At 42.6% G+C, this 17,025-nt stretch overlaps 1 protein-coding gene across 6 annotated transcripts in view; it reads left to right on the top strand.

Moving 5' to 3' along the window:
- The window catches only part of LOC109870349 (myocardin-related transcription factor A-like), a 43,509-nt gene that overhangs the window by 634 nt on the left and 25,850 nt on the right, over positions 1-17,025 (top strand). For 4 of the 6 annotated variants that reach the window (XM_020460830.2, XM_031804670.1, XM_020460829.2 and 1 more), the window contains exons 2-3: positions 1,188-1,254; positions 7,480-7,665. In XM_020460830.2, coding sequence (XP_020316419.2) covers positions 7,542-7,665 — 124 coding nt within the window. In that variant the 5' untranslated portion in view covers positions 1,188-1,254; positions 7,480-7,541. Of the gene's footprint in view, positions 1-1,187; positions 1,255-7,479; positions 7,666-11,947; positions 12,223-17,025 lie in introns of those variants that run through there. The other 2 variants (XM_031804671.1, XM_020460832.2) reach the window with 2 other exon arrangements.

The raw sequence follows: 17,025 nt of genomic DNA on the forward strand, positions 1-17,025 counted from the left end.
GCCTAGATACCGAGCCAATATGTCCACATTGGCACAATGACAATATGGGCCCAATGCGGGCTAAAATATTGGCCACATGTAGGCTTTCCACATTGGGCCGATGTGCCTTCGCTCATCGGCTCCACATTTGCCCCAAAGACATTGGGTCAGTGTGGGGGTGAGGGTAGCCCTCACTTTGCCTTGAAAATGTGCCCACGTTGGCAGGATGTGGTCCCAATGCGGGTTAAACCCATGTAGGCTGCCCACATTGAGCTGATGCGCCTTTGCTCATAGGTCCACATTGGCCCCAAGGGCAGCCCTCACTTTTCCTGAAACGAGCCCATCCTCTTTGATCGGCTGCCTGTTACATTGTATCAGAAAGACAACAATGTTGTTATCATATATATATATATATATATCAGAGAAACTTAGTTGTCATATCTCATGCACTTATTTAACTTCTTTTTTTTACAGTCTTTGTCATTGACAATGTACAAGGTCTTTTTTTCTTTTTAAATTCACTAGTAAGATTGCACAAAAAGAACTATAGAGCTATAAGGTTCTATCTGGAAAAAAAATATTCCTAGATAATTGTCTTTAAAGTTCCAAACACTCATTGGTTTGAATGGTGTCTGCAATATTTTTTTTCCTTCACTTTAACATATTTGCAAACCACACCACTAACTATTCTAATGAGCCCCCACCTCTACATTTATGAAGAAGCTGGGCTTGGTGTGGGCTAACCTGTGTTGGACTGGTGTGGGAAAGCCATGTTGGGCTTGTTGTGGGTTAGCCCGTGTCTACCAAATACTCACACGGGGTCATGTTTGCTAGATATTGTATTGATGTCAAAGGGTATTGTGTAACATAAGCTGTTAGCTATCAACGATATGAGCCAATGACAGCTGTCGTGACATCTGTGGCTAGCCAAATCCACAGTTGGCTATTATGCTATCTAATCATACACATTGCCCTTGATATCGACATGTTAACAGCTATTGGGCCAAACGAGAGTATCTCTTCATCATGTTGCACCATACAGCTACATACATAGCTACCTAAATAGTTAGCTAGTTTGTATTCATGTCATGAATGATCTGCATCATGCCGTGGTGAGTTTGCATACAATGATTGATGAATAGTTGCTAGGCCTATTTGTAGCAATGTGCTTGGACTAATGACAATCTCTTTCCCTTCTTCTCTTTCAGCACTTTTCCTAGCTGTGTGCTGAAATGGAAAAACCATCCCATTTGTTTTCAAGGATTTAGCGGAACGGTTAAGTTCACATTTCTCGTTACAACATCCAGTCCATCACTCATCTCTTGTTGTCACAATATAGCTTAGCTAGATCTCCATTTACCTTCCATTGATGATTGTAACTTATAGATTTATCATGTCATACGTCATCACTGTGCATTTGTCCTCTGTGACAAGCTGATGACAGATGAGTGGTGTTGCTAACAATCAAGTGTAGCTGTTTTTCACTTCTAAGATGCAAAACCCACATTACAGCCAGGTGGGAGGTTGCCTTCTGTGTTGCCTGCTGTGTTGCTTTGTGAACGTGTTCAGAGCACATCTGCACAGACTAGTGTAGACGTGCAGTGGGAGGAATGCCAGTGAACTCACTGTCCCTCCCCATGCTATTATGTTAGCACAATGCACTACATGTTTCAACACCCTCATACAGGAGAGGTGCTGGGAAGGAATAACTTGGCTGCTCAAGGATTGTCATCAACTACATCGTGACATTGCCTTCACCTCCAAAATGTGACTGTTCTAATAATGCGTTGTTATTATGACAACTCCATATTCATTGTTATAAATGAAACAATTTATCCTCCGTAGGAAAAGTATTGAAATCATAGAAATATACAGATCATATTTACATTTGAGTCATTTAGCAGACGCTCTTATCCAGTGCATACATTTTCTTGTTTTCTTGTACTGGTCCCTTGTGGGGATCGAACCCACAACCCTGCCGTTACAACATACATTCCCATTCAAGTTGACATTTGACAGTGGGTGGACAAGCGGCCATCTTTCTGGAAGTTGAAGTTAATTAAAAGTACATTTAATTGGTTTAGCAGCTTAATTGCAGTGTTCTGAAGGGATTTATCCATTCTATAAGTTCTATTTCTATGATTGAAGTGACGCCTACCCTGTATTCAAGAGTATGCGACGTCTCAACCGATGATGGGCACAAATCAAGCTTTATTTATACAGCACATTTCAGACATGGAATGCAACACAATGTGCTTCACAGGAAAAAAACAAATTAAAAACTGAAGTATTTACTACACAACAAACAGGGGATAAATAACAAAAACTGAACGACTAAAAAGCACCCAAAGGAAAAGCAAAGCTAAAAAGGTGTGTTTTTAAGATTTATTTTAAATATGTCCACAGTTTTGGCCCCCCTCAGGTTCTCTGGCAGGCTATTCCAGAGGCTGGGGGCATAATAACTAAAGGCTGCCTCTCCATGCCTCTTGGTCCCAGGCTTTGGGATAGTTAAAGGCCAGTGCCAGAAGATCTGAGGGACCTACTGGGTACATCACTTTAAACCATGTCTGACATGTATTGAGGTGCACAATTGTGGATTGATTTAAAAACCAAGTGAAGAATCTTAAAGCGAATTCTTAAACTCACAGGCAGCCAGAGCAAAGACCTTAACTGGTGCTCTCCATCTGGTCTTGGTCAGTACCTGTGCTGCTGCATTCTGTATGTTTTGCAGTTGACCAATGGCTTTCCTAGGTGGAGTCTCTGTATCTGCCTGAGAGAAAAACGGCCGCACCTTGACAATATTCCTCAGGTAGTAAAAAGCTATGTTGGGCACATTCCTAATGTGTTATTCAAGTTCAGAATTCAAACTAACACCTAGGTATTATTCTTGTTTTTAGTTGTAATTTTTTACATTTATTATCATTGGTGTTAAGGAGTGTGGTTTGGCGGGTCATCCATCCACCTGTCATCCATCCATCCAAAATCCATCTACCTGACAGGTGTGGCATATCAAGAAGCTGATTAAACAGCATGGTTATTAACACAGGTGCACCTTGTGCTGGGGACAATTAAAGGCCACTAAAATGTGCAGTATTGTCACAACACAATGCCACAGATGTCTCAAGTTTTAAGGGAGCATGCAATTGGCAGGAATGTCCAACGTAACTGAATGTTCATTTCTCTGCATATGCTGCCTCCAATGTCATTTTAGAGAATTTGACAGTTACGTCTGGGGGGTTCTAAGGAGTATTTCTGTCTAATAAAGCCCTTTTGTGGGGGAAAAACACATTCTGATTGGCTGGGCCTTTCTCCAGTCATGTGAAATCCAAAGATTAGGGCCCAATGAATTTATAGAATTATTCTATTGATTTCTGTCTTTGAATTGTAACTGAGCAAAGTCTTTATTGGTGAATGTTGCGTTTTATGGTTTTGTTCAGTATAGTTCTCAAGGACAATGGACAATAGTTCAGAGAAATCAGTAAATGAAGTGGGGCAGTGCTTTGGTGGCCTATACAGCGTTATGATGCTCAAGACCCAAAGTCGCCAAACAAAAAGTCCTTAGCATTAGTAAAAAAACAAACACCTCAGATTATGTAAAATAGGTTCTAAGCTATAACATTTGTGAATTTTTTTAAATAAATTAATAAATCAGAATACTTTCACAACCATGTTTGTAAGCTTTGAAATAATAATTCCACAGTTTCTCTTTTTCAGTGATGAATATGGGTCAAATAGGAGCACCGCTATCTCGTTTCTGACCTTTCTGACCGTTTAGTGCTTTTGGATGTCGTTTAAATTATTAAAAAAATAGTAACGGTTTTCCATATTTTTATTTAACATTTAAATGCACTATGCATTATGTGGGTTGAATGCTGTAACAATACAGAATTTTAAAAAGTCCCACGATGGTAGTGATTGCCCATTCACTGCTTATCACTTATTAACCATTTATTCTAGGGCTGTCCCCGACAAAAACAAAAAAAAATCTTGGTTGACCGAAAGTCGTCTGTTATTTGATTGGTTTAAATTTTGTAACTTATTTTTCCATATACAGTACCAGTCAAATATATATATATATATATTAATTTACATTGTTTACATTGTGATGAATAGCTTTGTGACACACACCATGTTAGCCTAGTTGGGTTATACTACTGAATTATGACTCACACTCTACTGTATTGTGACATCACCACCTGCACTAAAGCGTGGCCTACAATGAATCTTTCAATGACCTGTCTTGTTCTCCCACATAACTTAATTCTCTCCTAAGTTGACCTGTTTCACTGACTTTTTGAAGCTGTTTCTGCCTGTCAGAGGTCTCCTTCATGATAGCCTCAATTAGATCAGTGGGGAAACGACAGGGTGAGGCTGCCGCTGATGTCGTGATAAGATGAGGGTAGGGGTCTACAGTTATGCAACAGGAGATTGGATGATTAGATCAGACTTAATGTGCTGTAATAAATCATAATAAAGGTCGATTACATTTTGTAATCGACCTTTATGGATCTGGAGGATGAAACTGAGTGTTTCTCTGTAGAAACCCTGTTGAGATTGATCAGACTATGTTTTTCGGTCCAGGTTTTTCAGTTGGGGTGTGTCGTCCGAGAGGAGACTGGACATCCTCTGGCTGCTGGAACACTCAGAACCACAGAAATCCTCTCTGCCCACATGAGTATTATGTTTTTTCTAGAGCCAGTGCCAGGGAATCGCTCCTGACGGTCACATCAACACTTAACTGAGAACCAGAGAGCTGCCACACCTAGACAGTCATGGAGAGAGATGGATAGAGGGAGACGGCTAGGTATGGGAGACAGACAGATAGTAGGTTGAGATGTAGGCTAGGTAGTGAGACAGACCAAAAACATATCAGCAATAGCCTGAGGTAAACACAGAAATGGAGAGACCGATAGTGAAATGAATAGTGTGAGGGCATGAATGAGATTGGGAGAGATCCTTAGACAACACAGCCTTATTGTTGGCCTGCTCTGTTGTAATGGCATTTCCTGCTGCACTCCATGGGTAGAGAAAACGCTCATGAAAACAAACAGAATTAAAGCTGCAAGCAGCATGTCCGGGGTTCATGACTTTGTGTCACACGGGGTGCGGGGGATGACCTTACAAAGTTAGCATGTTCAATCGCTTGTTTTAGCGCAACCATGTGGCCAATTGGCATGGTATTGCTTGAGCGGATGTGGCCCTTGGGCCTTTACCATGCTAAATTGCACAATCCGGGGTCTTATAATCTCAGGGGAATTAGCATTTTTTTTCACCAAAATGGCAGAAAAAGAACCATAATAATGATCTGGAACAAATACAGTAGGACTTCAGCTGCTTCACACCTTTGAACTCCTAATTAAGTCTGCCGTGTTGACATCGGGGCAGGTAGCCTAGTGGTTAGTGCGTTGGGCCATTAACCGAAAATGTTTCTGGATCAAATCCCCAAGCTGACAAGGTAAAAAGCTCTCGGTCTACCCTGAACAAGGCAGGTAACCCACTGTTCCCCGGTAGGCCGTCATTGTACATTTACAATTAGTTCTTTACTGTTCTTTACTCTCTCAAGACATCTCGTGGCCCTTTTTGGGAGCTTTTGTCTAAATTTTGTCTTTAATTATCTCTGTCCCTCTGTGTGGCCTTTATCACATGTAAAATATATGAAATAGTTCAATAAGATGATTTGAAAATAGAAAATAAAATTACATCTGTAAAACTGTATCCTAAATACAGACCGTCAATTTAGTGAATAGCGTTGGTGGTTTAATATAAGGCTTTCTGCAATATAATGTCAGACTTTTACCACTTCTTTATTTTACTACGTCAGTATTTATTTTTTGTCAGTGTTTTGCCGTAAAACTGGTGGCAGTTGTGAAAAATGTCAATAGTTAGATAGGGTTGCAGAGTTAATTAGGCTATTTTGTCTTCAACCATATGTTCCATATACTAGAAACTCATGGACACAAAACAATTAACACTGTTTAACAATATAAAAAAAATATTCAGGTATAAATGACTAAAGTTATTATGCATTGCCATAGATTTTCTGTTAATTACCAAAATTACTATTCCTCCAGATAGTTGACACTAAAATCCTTAGCCTGGAGATGTGCATTCCTAAATTGTGTTCTTTCTGCGTCTGAATTCCATAGTTTCACAAGAGATGCTCAGTGTTCCATTAGCGTGTTCCAGCCTGTTCCAAGTTCTACCTCCCAGCCCTGAGCAACCGAGAGGGAGAGTAGTCTACATCTATCTACCCTAACACTCTGCCACTGTGTCTGCGTCAGTGGTTAGCAAAGAACAGGCCTCAGGGGAATTGAGTGTTTAGTTTATGCAGAGCTGTCAGTTGAAGGACGACTTCAGATATTGAGTCACGGTTCTGGTTGCAAGTTTCTATAGACTGGGTCACGATAAAGGAGTGTGTGCAACATTTGTCTTGGACAGCCACTGAGTTTTGTTCTAGCCCCGCTGTAATACACACCTGATTTAAACTAAGTGGTTTATATTGAAATCCATTATTAGCTGATAAACTTAATCCAGTAGGCTTGGGCGGCATCCAGATTGTCATACCTTAATACCGACCTTGTGCCATACCGGGATATTTGAGATACCGGCACTGATCACAAAACCCCACCCAGCCTTTGTAATCCGAAAGATAGCAATGTTAACAAGTACATGTCAAATCCCATAGAGAATGCTAACTAAATGCTAATGAGTGCATTGCGAACATTTTATACAATCTCTGACCTAAACTATCTGCAAGAAGGATATCCTAGTTCATAAAGTCATCCAAGTTACTCAAAAATGCTACTCCGTTTGGCACAAAACAGATATTAGACAGCAAGGCTCTTGATCCAGGCGGGGATTCACTGCTTTTATCAAGCAAAGCTTGATTTTGGAAAAGCTAACCACTTTGCTAGATAGCTAACTAGCTACTAAATTAGCTAAACAAATGCAAATTTAACATAATAGTTATAAGATACCTAGCTGGCAAATATTTAGTTGTGAATTCTATACTGTAAGTAGATCACCTGGTGGGTGCTGCACAACAGTGAGTGACTCACAAGGCTACGGTCTCGTAGTTGTGTGCTTGTAAACAAACACAATGTGACTGGGAACTATCATTAAGCTTCATAATGAAAGTTGTGACAGGTAAAATGAAGAACGCGTTCTTCTTTACCTACTAACTGCGCAAGTTGACTGCAGGTGTTTTCTGTAAAAGTAGCTACAAATATAAAAATGTATTTTAAAACTTCAAAGAAATAGTTTCAATGGTATTGACTGTATTGAAAAACCATTCCGTGGCAATTTCCAAATACCCCGGTATACTGCCCAAGCCTAGAATCAAGTGTGTTATTGCAGGGGTGGATTAAAAGCCTATGCACCATTTCTCTTGGACCGGAGTTCCCCACCCCTGTTGAAACCATATTTTCTGCATGTGACAATTTGCAAACCAGACTGACATTGTTTTTCTTTTCTTTTTTAAAATAATGGTATACCTCACAGGTATCTCTGTCACCCTGGCGACGCTGGAGCCACAGGGTGGGGCGGAGCTAAGTCCTGGCATCATGGTGGTTGCCGTGGCACCCGGCTCCGCCTCCAGCCCACAGAGCGAAGCAGTGACCAATGAGCTTCAGGAGTTAACTCTGCAGCCCATCTCCAACGACATGCCTGTGCGAGACAGGAAGAACGGTGAGTTGGTGTCGAGGATCCCCCGTATGATCCTCCTCTTTCATCAACTATCAGCCATACCATACCGTATCAAGGTCAAATAAATTACATCTTGAATATTGTATTTTCTGTTACGCTGTGTGCACTGAACTAACATGCATGATTGTTGCCGGGGCGGCAGGGTAGCCTAGTGGGTAGAGCGTTGGACTATTCTAAAATGGATTAAGTTGTTTTTTTCCCTCATCAATCTATAATGACAAAGCAAAAACAGGTTTTTAGAAATGTTTGCAAATCCAATTATATTTTTTAAAATGCTGAAATTAGGGATGCACGATATATCGGTGAACATATCGGAATCAGACGATATTAGATAAAAATGCCAACATCAGTATCGGCCGATGTCTAGTTTAACGGCGATGTGCAAAACCGATGTCAAAGCTACCGTGCATACCTATATAAAGTAGGTACATGATGTAATGATGCCACGTAAAATTTTGCGCTACATGTGCAACACAGCATTCTAACCTAGCCCACACAATGTCTGCTGTGTGGCTCGAGCAGTCAAGTCGAGCAGTCATTTGAAAGGGTAAGAGAATTTCAGCGAGACAACTCAAAGGCGAAATCCATTAAAGCCAAGATAATGAAATTCATTGCCCTTGACAATCAACCGTTCTCTGTCGTGGGTGATGTTGGCTTTCACCGACTGGTCGAGCACTGGTACATACTACCAAGTGCGCTATTTTTCAAATGTTGCCCTACCGGAGTTACACAGTGATTGCTTCACTGCTATTAGCATCATGACATACATACTATGGAACGTCGTTTGGGTCTTTGCGTGTCAAAAAAGATACAGTAGCTCTGTCAAAGCTGTAGAAAAAAGTCTGCAAACAAGCAAACCCCGGACACGATGTGTTTACAATACCGCGTTGGTAATAAAGCATTATTTCTTAGACCACAACTTCTGGGGTAGCTAGCTTTAGCTTGGTACCTAGCTAGCGCCAATACAACCAGCCTGAAAACAATGACCAGTAGGGACTGCCGTCATTTTCATTATTCTTAGCAATGATTTAGGAGTCCTTGTGAGTAGGTATTAGCTAGGTAGCCACTTGTTGTTCACATATTGAAATTGAACTTCATGAAAATAAATAGCTAGCCAGCTACTTAATATCCTGTTGCCCAAAGCTAACGTTATAAGCAGCCAGCTAGCTTCATCTGGCTAGTGAGGCTTGACCGGACCGGGTTATGTGTTGTGAAGCTAGCCACAATAAGGATTAGCATAATAGTTGAATTTGCGGTTTGCCTTCAAAATAAAAGTATGTCATTGACAGTGATGCATTCTACTATTGTGGCGAATCCTTATTGTGGCTAGCTTCGCATAGATGGGCCCGACCACCATTAATCAAATAAGAACTGTCATATAAAATAGGGTTATTTTAGATGACACCTAGCTGTATAGTTAGCTAGCTAACTATAGCTACTGAAACAGATTGTTGTTTTGCTGCGTTTTTGGGGAAGAACATTGTTTGCATCCATTTATGACCAGCACTGAAGGTGCGCGAGACAACTTTACCAGCATCATAGCATACTTATCGATGAATCATTGTGACATAGGAAATACGAGTGATAGTGTAATCAATGTGTAATAACTATGTAAAAAAGTTATGAAACGCGTTAAATTATTATGTGACGTGCAGTTATATGCAGGTCCTGATTGGTCAACAATCCAGTGTTGGCAGGGCTGGTCATCAGTCATGTCTATCTGTCTGTCAGTAAGGAATAGGAGAGACTTGAGACTGTTCACCTCTGCTACTTCCCAGACCACCACCAACCCCCACACCTGGCAACAAAGCAAGGTGGGGTATGTTAATGCATGGCTAAAGGTGTGGCTCTGATTCGTCTAAACTAGACTACTAGAGCAATGACGGAGAGCCTGGAGCCAATGGGGGAAATAGTCATGTGTTCTTTCGGGAATACATTCTGTCAAATCAACACCTCTTCTCCACATGCAGTACAAACCTAGTGATTTTTCATGGTTAGAGGTACAACATTCATTTGAAGAATATAGATCCTTAGCCTGCCTGCCGATTTAGAATATTCCTTTACATGGGAAAAAGTTAAGTTTTCATTAGTAGCATTCCTGATTGGTCAACAAGCTTATTTAACACGTCAAATAGTGGGGTTTTTTGACACGCGAAGACACAAATGGCATTCCATAGAAATCCTGGTTGAGAATGAAACGACTGAACAAATGAACAACGAAACAGCACAGCAAGTTAGTAAAAGAAATAGGTTTTGATGATGCTTTACTGGTAATGGGGACATGCGTAAATGCCAACAAAATAACTTTTTGGTCATTGTGGTGTGGGTAACCTTTTCTTTAACTAGGGAAGTCAGTTAAGAACAAATTCTTATTTACAATGACGGCCTGGACGACCCTGGGCCAATTGTACGCCGCCCTATGGGACTCCCAATCACGGCTGGATGTGATACAGCCTGGATTCGAACCAGGGACTGTTGTTATGCCTCTTACACTGAGATGCAGTGCCTTAGACCGCTGTGTCCGTGTGTGTGTGTTAACTATTTAACTGTACTAGAATGCTTAAAGGGCTGCTCAAATTGTAAATATCGGTATCGTCTTTTTTTGGCAAGGAAAATATCAGATATCAACCAAAAATGTCATATCGGTGCATCACTAGCATGAAAAGCAGGAGTTCGGTATGAGTTCTGTACAGCTCTCCCAGCCATATACAGTGGCCAGTTTGTCTCCACAGGAGAGGGTTCAGAGAGATGGCGATTAGGGGGTCAGATGAGGGTGAAGGAGATGTAGAATGTCATAGAGGAGGGGGGAGTGAAGGATCATTGCTGATGCTGAGACAGTAATACTGTTCATGATAATGGAGTTGATGTATTTATGTGGAACTGCTGTTATCTTGAACAGGTCTTCTTCTAAAATATGCCTAGATTGTATCTCAATAAGACATGATCGGCTTAATGTACGGAGAGTGAAACTGAAGGTGCAGCGAGTTTCCTTAACAAGATTTGCTTAAGAGCCAGATGGGAGTCTCAGTCAAGGCCAGGATGAATAGACCCTCCCTGCAAAGGGAATTACAAGGATAAAAGGTTGAGTTTTAGTGTTTAACCCCCACTCCCCACTCACTCCCCCAGCCCAAGGGCACCACTCCTCGTTTTAAACACTGCCTACCATGGCTACTAACGCTTCATACAGGCTGGCTGCCAGTAGCAGACATGTTGTAGCAGGACCTTCCCAGTCTCTTATCTGACACAACATGGTGTAAGCGAGACACAGGAATGTTAGCAAGGCTATCAGTCCATTACATCTATCTAGTCTACAACCATCTTAATGGCCTCTGCATGGTAGCTATGGGTTGTGTCCCAAATGGCACTATATTCACAGTGCACTCTTTTTTTGACTAGGACCGATAAGTAGCCCAAGCAGTGCACTAAATGGGAAATAGGTTGGTACTCTCTCTCTATCTGTCTTCTTCCAGGGTAGAGTTATGCAATCTCTCATTCCACAGTACCTTGCTTTAGAGAGGAGGGCTGCTGAAGGTTTTTCAAGTGAATATTTACAGGCTTTCATGTCAGGGTTGAGTCGGGGGTCAGCGATCAACGTGTGTGTGTGTGTGTAGGCAGGCCTATTTGTCAGAGAAAGGAGGAAAGATGTTGATTAACATTAGCCCTTTTCTTTATGATAACGTGGCCCTGAGTCAGAAGGGCGATAGCGACGTTTTCTAATCCACTAGAACTTTGTGGAGAGAGTATGAGAACATGGTGCAATAATGCCTTTTGAGGTCATTTACAACTTGGAGGTGTAAGGCGGTTTTCAAGAGAGGGGGATGTAGAAATATTGGAGGAAGAGAGTGGGGGATGAAAAGGGGGGAGTCATCCGAAAGACGGAATTGCATAATTCTGTAGGATATAGAGAAGGAAGGAACGATGCAGACAGAGGAAAACAGGAAGAGCGAGAGAATGCAGGGCAGTAGTGATAATATTTGAGGCCAAAAGGTGATCTGGAATGCAGATCAGCAGGCACCAGTGTTTCCCCCATGTTTTCTCCTGGATTTTTACTTATTCTGCCCGAGCAACAACAGCAGTGACATTCTGCCTGCAGCTTGCCTGCCTTTCTAAAGAGAAAAAAAATGGCACCTAGTGGGGAAAAAGTAGCTGTCGCCCCAGAGAGGTTAGGAACTTGGGCCTGGACTTGGATGGAATCCAAGGAGCAATGAGGAAGAAGAAAAACTGACTGCCTCAAACACACACCCTTTCTGTCAGGGTGTGCACACACTCGCAGACAGGTACAACAGGCAGGGATTGGCTGCAGCCAGTGTTAGAAGAAGTGGGCTACACACACAAACACGCCGTGTTGTTTGTAGTTCTCGTGGAGAATTGATTCTACAGGAAGGGGTGCCGGGACTGCCGTGGAAAACTTTTTGGGTCTTGGAAATGCAACTCTGCCAGTAGCCTCTCCTGCTGTTCTCTTATGAGTATGGATCGCTAAACTTGGAGGAAGGTTGTACTTTATCCTTCTAGTGAATTGGGATATGGCCATACACTCAGGTAAAGTGTCTTTTTGCGGAGTATTTGTTTATTTCAGCTGTGGGTGTTGTCGCTCAGCTGTCAGTATATCTGTACCAGTAGGTCAAGTGTGCGTGTGTGTGTGTAATGTCATAGCGGCAGTGTAACTTTAAAAGAGTGTTATTGTTCAATGGCCAGGCTCTCCGCCTTGTGAAGTACTTATTGCTCTGTGTTCAAGTTTCACAGCCGCTCTTTAATCTCAATGCCAATTGAACAAAAAAAAGAACTAATCATTCTGTCATTCCCAGCCCGCCAGCATTAGCATGGTTTTAAAACATATTCTGAAGCTATTATACGATTATTATGATGTATATTCATTACATTTATTTCTGTTTCTGTGGGAATGAAAGGGCTGTGAATAAATTAATGAAACTCTGTCATGTGTGCCTGCAAGTTACCTAACAACTGTCTCCCTCCGTTGAAAGATCACGCTGTAAAAGTAGTGGCTCTTTTTTGTATTTTTTAAATTCTTGACTCAGTGGCAGATATGGGAAGGCTGGGGTGCCCTGGAGGTTATTCCTGCTAACAGGGAAGGCTGGGGTGGGGTGAGCTGGGCTGGAGGGTGGAAGGTCGGTGGGGGTGATGACTTTGACTGTTCTCTCTGAGACGACAGCGCCTCATTGAAAGCAGCTGGCTTGGCTGTTATGACTCCCACTCCATCAGGAGAGATTTGGGACACTGTCCTGTTTTCTCAGCTTTTTGGGGGGATTGGAAGAGTTGCTCTCAGATCAGCTGTTTGTAGCAAAGCACAGCGCTAGACCTCCAACCCCCAGAGAGGTTGTTTGACTCGCTGTGATTGTCCTGGGTGTTGTGTTGTGGAGCCCAGCCCAGCTGAGTGCTTGTCATGTTAAACAGGCTGGCTCCAGTGTTGGCAGGGCTGGTCATCAGTCATGTCTATCTGTCTGTCAGTAAGGAATAGGAGAGACTTGAGACTGTTCACCTCTGCTACTTCCCAGACCACCACCAACCCCCACACCTGGCAACAAAGCAAGGTGGGGTATGTTAATGCATGGCTAAAGGTGTGGCTCTGATTCGTCTAAACTAGACTACTAGAGCAATGACGGAGAGCCTGGAGCCAATGGGGGAAATAGTCATGTGTTCTTTCGGGAATACATTCTGTCAAATCAACACCTCTTCTCCACATGCAGTACAAACCTAGTGATTTTTCATGGTTAGAGGTACAACATTCATTTGAAGAATATAGATCCTTAGCCTGCCTGCCGATTTAGAATATTCCTTTACATGGGAAAAAGTTAAGTTTTCATTAGTAGCATTCCGGCTACATAAATAATTACGTAAATGTACACAAAACCACACATTGTATGGAAACTTGGAAAATACCCTAGATGTCCCACTCCCATATTCTGTCCCCCTCTCCTGCTGCCCTTAGTGTGGGTACAGTGTGAGCGGAGGCGGCCTGTAAGCTGTGGCGCTTTCTAGCAGCAGTGGTAGGCTGTAGAGGAGCTGTGTGGTTGAGTTTATGTAACAGGGAGGGAAGAGTGCCAGCAGCCAGCCAGCCCAACATACTGTAGAGGCTCCAGCACGCTCTCACTGGCCCTGAGCAGAGGGAGAGGGGAAAGGAGGAAAGAGAGAGAGAGGAACAAAACGGGGACAGGAGAGCAGGAAAAGGTTGAGGAAGGGGGAGAGGAAAAAGGGGCTAAAGGGGCCTCCCTGTCCCTGCTTAGCTAATGTGGGCGAGACACACAGCTGTCTGTGACATTCACTCAGTTACAGCAGCACACACACTTCTATTTGCCCCCCTCTTTTCCCTCTGTCTCGATCTCTCCGTCCTTGTAGCGATTGTATTTTTGGCTCTGTTACTGGCTCATTTACATAAATACAATGCAGTCAAAACACATATACAATGCATTCGGGAAGTATTCAGACCCCTTCCCTTTTTCCACATTTCGTTATGTTACAGCCTTATTCTAAAATGGATTAAATCGTTTTTTCCCCTCATCAATCTACACACAATAACCCATAATGACAAAGCAAAAACAGGTTTTTAGGGGAGGAAAAAGGGAGAAAAAATGTATTCAGACCCTTTACTCAGTACTTTGTTGAAGCTCCTTTGGCAGTGATTACAGCCTCTAGTCTTCTTGGGTATGACGCTACAATCTTGGCACAACTGTATTTGGGGAGTTTCTCCCATTCTTCTCTGCAGATCCTCTGAAGCTCTGTCAGGTTGGATGGTGAGTGTCGCTGCACATCTATTTTCAAGTCTCTCCTCCAGAGAGTCCGGGCTCTGGCTGGGCCACTCAAGGACATTCAGAGACTTGTCCCGAAGCCACTAATGCGTTGTCTTGGCTGTGTGAACCTTCACCAAAGTCTGAAAACCTGCTCCAGAGTCCTCAGGACTTCATCCGGCCTCTGAAAAATCCTCACAGCATGATCCTACCACCATCATGCTTCGCCGTAGGGATGGTGCCAGGTTTCCTCCAGATGGGACGCTTGCCATTCAGGCCAACGAGTTCAATCTTGGTTTCATCAGACCAGAGAATCTTGTTTCTCATGTTCTGAGATTCCTTTAGGTGCCTTTTGGTAAATTCCAAGCAGGCTGTCATGTGCCTTTTCCTGAGGAGTTGCTTCGGTCTGGCCACTCTACCATAAAGGCCTGATTGGTGGAGTGCTGCAGAGATGGTTGTCCTTCTGGAAGATTCGCCCATATCCACAGAGGACCTCTAGAACTCTGTCAGAGTGACCATCTGGTTCTTAGTCACCTCCCTAACCAAGGCCCTTCTCCCCCGATTGCTCAGTTTGGCCGGGCGGCCAGCTCTAGGAAGAGTCTTAGGGGTTCCAAACTTCTTCCATTTAAGAATGGAGGCCAATGCTCTTTGCAACAGCTGCTATGAATACAGTGGAAAGATGCACAAACACACACATTACAATGTACACATACATACAGTACTCATTCCAGGCGTTTTCTTTATTTTTACTATTTTCTACATTGTGGAATAATAGTGAAGATAACACATGGAATCATGTAGTAACCAAGAAAGTGTTAAACAAATCAAAATATTTTATACTTGATTCTTCAAAGTAGCCACCTTTTGCCTTGATGACAGCTTTGAAAACTGTTGGCATTCTCTCAACCAACTTCACCTGGAATGATTTTACAACAGTCTTGAAGGACTTCCCACATTGACTGGTACTGTAGATCAACTTTCAGCATACACATTCATAAATATTCACACATTTATAAACATATCACACATACAATGCAGTGTCTATTTTCACTTGGAAACTCTTTGATTTCTCTCGCTCCTATTATCTTTACACAAATGATGTGTCTGTCTGTATAGAATAGACTTTACCTAGTGATTCATAGTAAACACTGTCCTAAACGTTCTAGTTTATTAATCTCTGACTAAGAGGTCATTGTGGACATTGGTTTGTTATTATGAGTCATCCTGAAGGAAATGAATTGTGCTGATAACCGAGAGGTGTAAACCGTACCAGGCTAGGGCTGTCCTCTGTAGACTTTCATTCTACTAAAAAGTAGTTGTATCTTATCAGTTAGTCTGTCACTGCTTTCACATGATCAATGTGCACAATCTCTCACCATTAAAAACTGACTGACACGCCTGTTTGCACTTCAGGTTGGTTCTGATGATGTAACTGGATACAGACCTTTATGATAACTTGGCCTTTGCCACAAGTTTAACTTACTGGTTTATTATTGTAGGCTCTTATGTGTTGTGTTTTCTAGTTAGCTTGTTATATAGTTAGTGGGATCTATTGTTAGTGAGCCTGTAAGGTTGGTACTTTGCCTTGTCTGGGGGCACTGAACACATTGGAGGAATGAGGTTAGGTCTCCTGTATATCAGTTAGATTGTTTCCCCATCGCACTGATAGGTTAAGGTCAATTTAGCTTTATATGTTGGGGAGAACGGGCTTGTGTTGGATGCCATTCCGTTCGCTCTGTTTCAGCCATTATTATGAGCCATCCTTCCCTCAGCAGCCTCCACTGACATCAATCACAGTGTGTAAAGTCTTCCCATTGTTGCTGGACCAACACAGAGGGTCCTCTGCTACAAGGAAAGGAGGTGAGGAAGAATCCATCTGTTTAACCACAGAGGGGATGGGCATATTTTGAGGAAGACGTGACTTAAAAGAGACATAAATAACTCTTGCGGTTGAGTAATTTGATCCAAAATTTTTAAGTAACCACCACAAAATGAATCTCACTTTGCTGTTCTCTGTTTGATACAGCAATTTTCTTTTCACACGAATCCTCCTTTTCTTTCTGAATGAATCAAACTATTCTTGTCTCTTCTACGCCACATGTAACAAGTTCCATGTTCCAGACTGCACGCCTGCTGGTGCTTTAGGGGGTGGACTGTTTCCGTGAGGGGAAGGATATGGAATCTGTTTTCTGTGAAGTGAACTAGGGAGTTATGGGGTGCAGAGTAAAGTCATCTCAGATGTTCATCCAGAAATGTAGTGCCTGGAAAAGGAACTCCCTCGCTCTCTCCCTTTTCCTTTCTTTCTTTCGCTCCCTCCCTCCCTCTCACTCTACTCTCCCTTTCTTTCTCTCTTGCCTCCCCTCCCTCCCTCCCTTGGGCTCTGCTGCACCATATTAACAAATGCTAACAGCAGCCCTGAATTGGGTAACCTTACCTCCTGTAGCTGTTTAGGGGGCTCCCGAGTGGCGCAGCGGTCTAATGCCCTGCATCTCAGTGCTAGAGGCATCACTACAGACCCTGGTTCGATTCCAGGCTGTATCACATCCTGCCGGGATTGGGAGTGCCAAAGGGCGGCGCACAATTTGCCCAGCGTCGTTAG

This window comes from Oncorhynchus kisutch, linkage group LG25 (assembly GCF_002021735.2).
Source record: "Oncorhynchus kisutch isolate 150728-3 linkage group LG25, Okis_V2, whole genome shotgun sequence".
Taxonomy (NCBI): Eukaryota; Metazoa; Chordata; class Actinopteri; order Salmoniformes; family Salmonidae; genus Oncorhynchus; species Oncorhynchus kisutch.